The 6,190-nt window shown below is 53.5% G+C and overlaps 1 protein-coding gene across 1 annotated transcript; it reads right to left on the reverse strand.

The window, feature by feature from the left end:
• Nucleotides 1–1,286: 1,286 nt before the first annotated feature.
• On the reverse strand, nt 1,287–2,246 carry LOC136993022 (olfactory receptor 14A16-like). Its single transcript, XM_067303039.1, has one exon. It carries the CDS (start codon nt 2,244–2,246, stop codon nt 1,287–1,289), a length of 960 nt encoding a protein of 319 aa, XP_067159140.1.
• Nucleotides 2,247–6,190: the final 3,944 nt, after the last annotated feature.

Consider the following 6,190-nt stretch of genomic DNA (forward strand, 5'->3'; position numbering starts at 1 on the left):
CAGCTGGCATGAGAAGAGAAGCCCTCCAGCAGCTCCTCTCCACACCCTCGCAGGGAGTTTTGCACCCAGTGGTGCTCCTGAGAGTGGACGGTGACAAAGGATGGGGGGCACTGTGAGCTGCATTGCTGGGCACTGACCATATGTGCTGGGTCTGGGAGTCCTGGCAGGTGGTGTCGGTGGCAGCAGCTCCCGATAAACCCCCGACCCTGCTAGCAGCAGTGAGTTCCCTTCATGACTGTTGGGAGCTTCTGGGGTGTCACGGCTCCCATCTTCCTCCTGTCCCTGTGCTGGTTCAGCCCTGCTGCCCTCCATGTGGCCCCATGGCCCCACTGCACCGACACTGCAGAGGACAGGGTGCATTCAGGGGTGGGGAAGTGTCCTCCAGGCATGGTCTCCATGACAGCCCTGAGTGCTCTGTCCCCCAAAGTCCTTCTGAAGCCTCCCACCAGTCCCCAGGTCCTGCTCAGCCTTGATCCTGTCCCCTGGGGTTGGCAGAAGGCCATGCTCCGCAGTCTGCTGGCGTCTGAACCCAAAGGGAGAGGCCAGGCAGGACCGGCCATTCCCCCCAAACAGGTGCTGAGCCCAGCAGGCAGACAGAGCTGGTCACATTCAAAGATTACCCCTCACCAGGACCTCGGGGAACGGCCAATGCTGGAAATAGGTGGTATGAGGGTCTGGGTGTGTGAGGAGTTTCCTGGGACAGTTTCTCCTCTCTGTTCATGCAGCAACAAGCTGTGCTGGATCTATGTTCAGACAGACCCTGTTTGAGGGTCCCCCATGAGAGGAGGATGGCCTACAGGCCCAGCAGATGGCCTCAGGACCTCCTCTGCATGCTCCCTGCCAGCCCTGCAGAGGACCCGGCACAGGGCTCCTCCTCCCAGGGCTCACAGCTGGACATCGAGTCCTCCAGCTTGGCATGGAGCCTTGTCTGGGGGTGACTTTTGGGGTAAGGACCAGCACACAGGGTGGGGGAGATTGTCTCAAGGAAATGCGCTGGGGACAGGGTGTGAGGGACAGCAGCTTTGGAGGAAGAGCCCAGCGTACAGGAACTGCACCTGGAAGAATCCACTTCATTACAAATATACTGTGAGGGAGTCAGCTCTGACCCAGTGTTAGACACAGCTTTATATGGGCAACAGGTGAGACAGAGCAGTCTCAGTGAAGGTGGAATGAATCCAACCATTGGTGTAGCAACATGGTGAGAAATAATAATAACAACAGTAATAGTCATAATACAAATAAAGTGAACAAACAAAGCTCAGTCCTGGTACGGTAAACAGTTGGAGTCATCTGTGGAGAGCAATGGCAATGTTACTACTGCTGAAAAAGGTCCATGAAATCACTTTCCTCAGGGCATCTTTCAGCTCCTTGTTCCTCATGCTGTAGATGAGGGGATTCAGTGTTGGAGGCACCACCGCATACAGAACAGCCACCACCAGATCCAGAGCTGGGGAGGAGAGGGAGGGGGGCTTCAGGTAGGCAAACAGATCAGTGCTGACAAACAGAGAGACCACAGCCAGGTGAGGGAGGCACATGGAAAAGGCTTTGTGACGACCCTGCTCAGAGGGGATCCTCAGCACAGCAGTGAAGATCTGCACGTAGGACAGCACAATGAAAACAAAACACCCAAAGACTAAACAGGCACTAAGTGCAATAAGCCCAACTTCCCTGAGGTAGGAGTCTGAGCAGGAGAGCTTGAGGATCTGTGGGATTTCACAGAAGAACTGGTCCACTGTGTTGCCTTGGCAGAGTGGTATGGAAAATGTGTTAGCAGTGTGCAGCACAGCATTGAGAAAACCACTGGCCCAGACAGCTGCTGCCATTTTGACACAGGCTCTGCTGCCCATGAGGGTCCCATAGTGCAGGGGTTTGCAGATGGCAACGTAGCGGTCATAGGCCATAACAGTGAGAAGAAAATACTCTCCTCCAATCAAGAAGAGGAACAGAAAGACTTGAGCAGCACATCCTGAGTAGGAAACGGCCCTGGTGTTCCGGAGGGAATTGGCCATGGATTTGGGGACAGTGGTGGAGACAGTGCCAAGGTCGAGGAGGGAGAGGTTGAGGAGGAAGAAGTACATGGGGGTGTGGAGGTGGTGGTCGCAGGCTACGGCTGTGATGATGAGGCCATTGCCCAGGAGGGCAGCCAGGTAGAGGCCCAGGAAGAGCGAGAAGTGCAAGAGCTGCAGCTCCCATGTGTCCGCGAACGCTAGGAGGAGGAACTCGTTGATGGAGCTGCTGTTGGACATTTTGCTATCTCCAAGCATGGGGGACTGTGCAAAGAAGAAAAGACATTGAGAAGTTAGGACCCATCTTCAGGTGCCCCATCTTTAGGCCCCAGACTTTTCAAGCAAAAAATACCCCAAATGTTGCAATTCTCATACTTCCCCCCCACACTGTCTCTCTCTTTACTGAGAGGATGGTCACACTCATATGTTGCCTTGAAAGAAACCAGCCCCTGCTGAGAGCACACGAGTCCACTTTCAAAGTGCACAGCTCCAAATTTCTCACCCTTTCTCCGGGCACCTGACAGAGCTCTCCACACTCCCCTTCTAGACAAGGACACACAGGGCTCTTTTCAGATGCCCACATACAACCTCCCACCACCATCTCCATACTCTCAGCATCTCTGCACCTTCCTCATGGGTCTCTCAGACATCACAGAGGTGCTATGAGACAGCTGTGCCTTTATAGAGGGCATCACGCAGGCTGCCAGGACACTATAAGGAAATGGTCAAAGGACTCTTAGGACTGAAGATGGGCTCTCCTTAAGGGAGAGTCAGCTCAATTCCCAACCCGACTGACTGCATTTCCTGGAGCTCCACAGGTTAGAAGGGGGCTGGGGCAGCATCATTCCCATTCAGACTCCTCTGTTCTACAACTTGCAGCATCAATGTCTGAACTGCAGCTGAAAACATCCAACCCCAGAAAGCCCAAGAACAAGAATATGAACAGCACGGACAGGAGGGGAAACAAGGAGCAGCACCATGATCCTGCTGCCAAGGGTGGCAGGGAGAGAGATAGAGAGGCATTCTGGAAAGCCTTCACCTTACCCAGCTGGGCATGTCACCTCACAGATGGTGACATTGCAGGACAGTCACTCTCAGCCCCTTTGTCAGGCAGCCCAAAATGGGCCCAGAGAAGGAGAGATGCCCCTCTCTTCTGCCAGAGGTCTGGCAGCAGAGGAGGCGGCTCATGCCCTGCAGTTCCCTCTCATTCCCTGCCCATCTCTGCTGCCTGGAGCTGTCCCTGCTGGCAGCTCTTTCTCTGTCACAACATCTTCTCCCTGTCAGTGCTCACAGACACCATCCCACCCACTGGGTGCTCACTTCTGCCCTACAGAAACCTCCCGCATCACAGCACTCTCTAGGGGCATCTCTGTGCATGCATGGCCTAAGCAGCAGATCACATAAACTCCTATGAGGCCACAAGGGTGATGCTGATGCTGTCTGTAGGCTAAGGTGGGGATGAAGTGGCTTCCTGATGTTTCTCACAGACCTCTGAAAGTGAAGGTTTAGGAGTCCCACCTCCTTGGCAAAACAGAAAACTCATTTCTTCATTCTCTCTGCCAAAAATTAGGAAATTGAAAGGTCAGACACCTGAAGAAAAGATCCTTCCCTTTCAAGAAGCCCTTCTCTTGATCTCCTCTTGAAAAGACCCCTTGCACATCTCCTGCACATGAGCTAGAGCTGTGAGCAGCCCTGACCCACACAGCACCCTCTCAGCAGGAGAATGAACCTGCCCTACTGGGGGTCGCTCCTCTCACCCAGAGGTTCTCCCCATAGTGCTGTGGGAAGCTCCCTGGGAAGGCTGAGGGCTGACCCTCGCAGGCAACAGAGTCACTGCACTGGGCACACAGCACCCTGGGGTGCAGGGACACTGCTCTGAATCACAGACCTGCACAAACCTGTGTGTGCTCCCTGGCTCCACACCCTGCAGCCACCCCTGGCAGAATGGAGCTGCACACCCTGTCCCTGTGACAGTGTGGCAGGGAATCCCTGCTCTGAAGCATCTCCTCCTCTGCCTATGCACTGCAGGAGGCAGGAGAGCGATCCTTAAAAAGCCTATCAGTTATGGGATGGGATGGGATGGGATGGGATGTTTTTAGGAGATGCCTCCAGGAACTTCAGTAGCATTGCCCTGAAGCCAGAGACTTACTGTGTCAAGGGCTGTGAAGATTTCCCCCACAAGGAGCTCTCCTCTGGCCTCCCACTCCACACTGCCTTGCACTTCTCTCTGTCATGTCACCTCTGATGTCAGCAGCAGCAGGCAGTGCCCGAAGCCCTGCTGCTCTTTGCAGAGGAGCTGCTCCTGCACACAGCTGTGTCTGGGCAGTGCTGCCCACTTGCCATGAGCTCCCTCCAACCCTGCAGCCTGTCCCCGCTCAGGAGCAGAGGCCCAGCTGAGCTCATGAATTTCTCTGTCCCTTGGGCTCCCTCCTCCTGGGAAATGTTCACTCCAATAAACTAAAATAATCACCAGTGGGCCCTATCTAAGCACTGAAGGAAGACTCATTCCAGCATTACAGATTGTTTCTTCAGAGCATGGTTATCTGCAAGAGGTGGAAATGTCCCGCTCTGGAAGCCCCGATTCCCATCTCTTAACTAGGCAGGACATGTAAAAAGGAGCAAGAAGGGAGCTGATTGACACCTGGTTCAGGTACTGACTCAGATGAGTCAATCTGGGCATCTCAAGCCCATTTAGAAGCCCCTGGAATGCAGTGGGATTCAGCTAATGCCTGTGACTTCCACAAACACACAGCAGGTGGGATTCCCCTTGCCTAAGCTGAAGTGAGCATAACAGATGTCTGCACACAAACTCCCTGTCTAAGCTCCGGTTATAATCCCTGGAGATGGAGGGTGGGAGTCAGTTGCTCACACACAGACACCTGGTGACATTGGAAGAGACAGAGGTGGTCCCAGGCATGTGCCAGTGTCTGCTTGCTCTGATGGAGCAACTGAGAGACACACATCCTTCTAGAGCATGATTTGGGGGCCAGGTGGAGAATTTCCTTGGCCATCTGAAATGATACTAGATGCCTACTACAATTAGAGCCCCAATCACTATGAAGCTGAGACACATGGAGATGCCTACAGTGCAAACTGCTAATGTAAGTCAGTGCAGACACTTGATGTAATGACTTAGAAATAGGCTGACAGAGACATCTCAGAGGCTTGGGGTTCCTAGCACAACTGCCTGGGACCTATGGGAAAACCATGCCCCTTTGGAGTGGTTGCTGGGCAGACAACCCAGGTTATCTCAGGCTTTCTACCTGTGCCCAGAGAACTGAATCCCACCACTGCCTTTAGGGAAAGTCCACCCCGACTGCATTCAAGTGTGCTGCATAAATGGGAGGCACATCACACCAAGGTCTCCGCTCTAGTCTCTGCACTCTCAAACACTTCTTGCTCTTCTCTGCCCGAATCTCTTCTCACCACCAGGTGATATGAACAGGAGCTGGACTAATGATGACCTCAGGGTGCCTGGATCACAGGCTGTCCAGTGCCAGGGACTTCTTCAGTGGCACCTTGTCCTGCCTGCAGATCGCTTCACCTCTGTCACAGGCGCCATGGTGCTACAAATCAGCTCAGGCAGCAAACCCCTCTCCTGGCATTCCTGCACAGCCCAGCTGTGTTTCTCGCTGGCCTTGGGCACTGCAGGCTTTGCCCTCTCAGTGGGAACCTCCTTCCACCATTACATTGCCGCCTGCTATCTAGGCCAGCATGGCTCTGCTCTGAAGTGGGGCCATTGCACACACACTGTCTTTGGATCTTGGTAACAGGTTTCACCACAACCAGTCTGCTCTCTGTGCCACAGCTGATGCTCTGCAACACTAATATATGCAAATGCATGCAGCCTGGGGTAGAGACAGGAGCAGATGGAGATGTACAAGCTTTCACAGGTGTGAAACATCATTGGAATGACTGAGATGTGGTGGGATCACTCACCTGACTGGAGGGCAATGCTTGTGGGGTACAATGTCTTCAGGAGAGACTGTCAGAAAAGATGAGGAGGGAGGATGTCTTTTCTGTGAAGGGGTAGCTCGGATGTGTGGTAAATGTCCTTTACCTAGACTTTAGCAAGGTGTTTGACACTGTCTCTCACAATATTCTTGCATGCACGTTAGAATGTTACAGTCTAGAAGAGCAGACAAGCGGATGGGTAAAAAGCTGCTTGGAGGACCAGAGGCTGA

This window comes from Apteryx mantelli, chromosome 11 (assembly GCF_036417845.1).
Source record: "Apteryx mantelli isolate bAptMan1 chromosome 11, bAptMan1.hap1, whole genome shotgun sequence".
Taxonomy (NCBI): Eukaryota; Metazoa; Chordata; class Aves; order Apterygiformes; family Apterygidae; genus Apteryx; species Apteryx mantelli.

What these genes read in the sequence shown, in the direction of transcription:
- LOC136993022 (XM_067303039.1), bottom strand. Translation starts at nt 2,246, where the DNA reads ATGTCCAACAGCAGCTCCATCAACGAGTTCCTCCTCCTAGCGTTCGCG.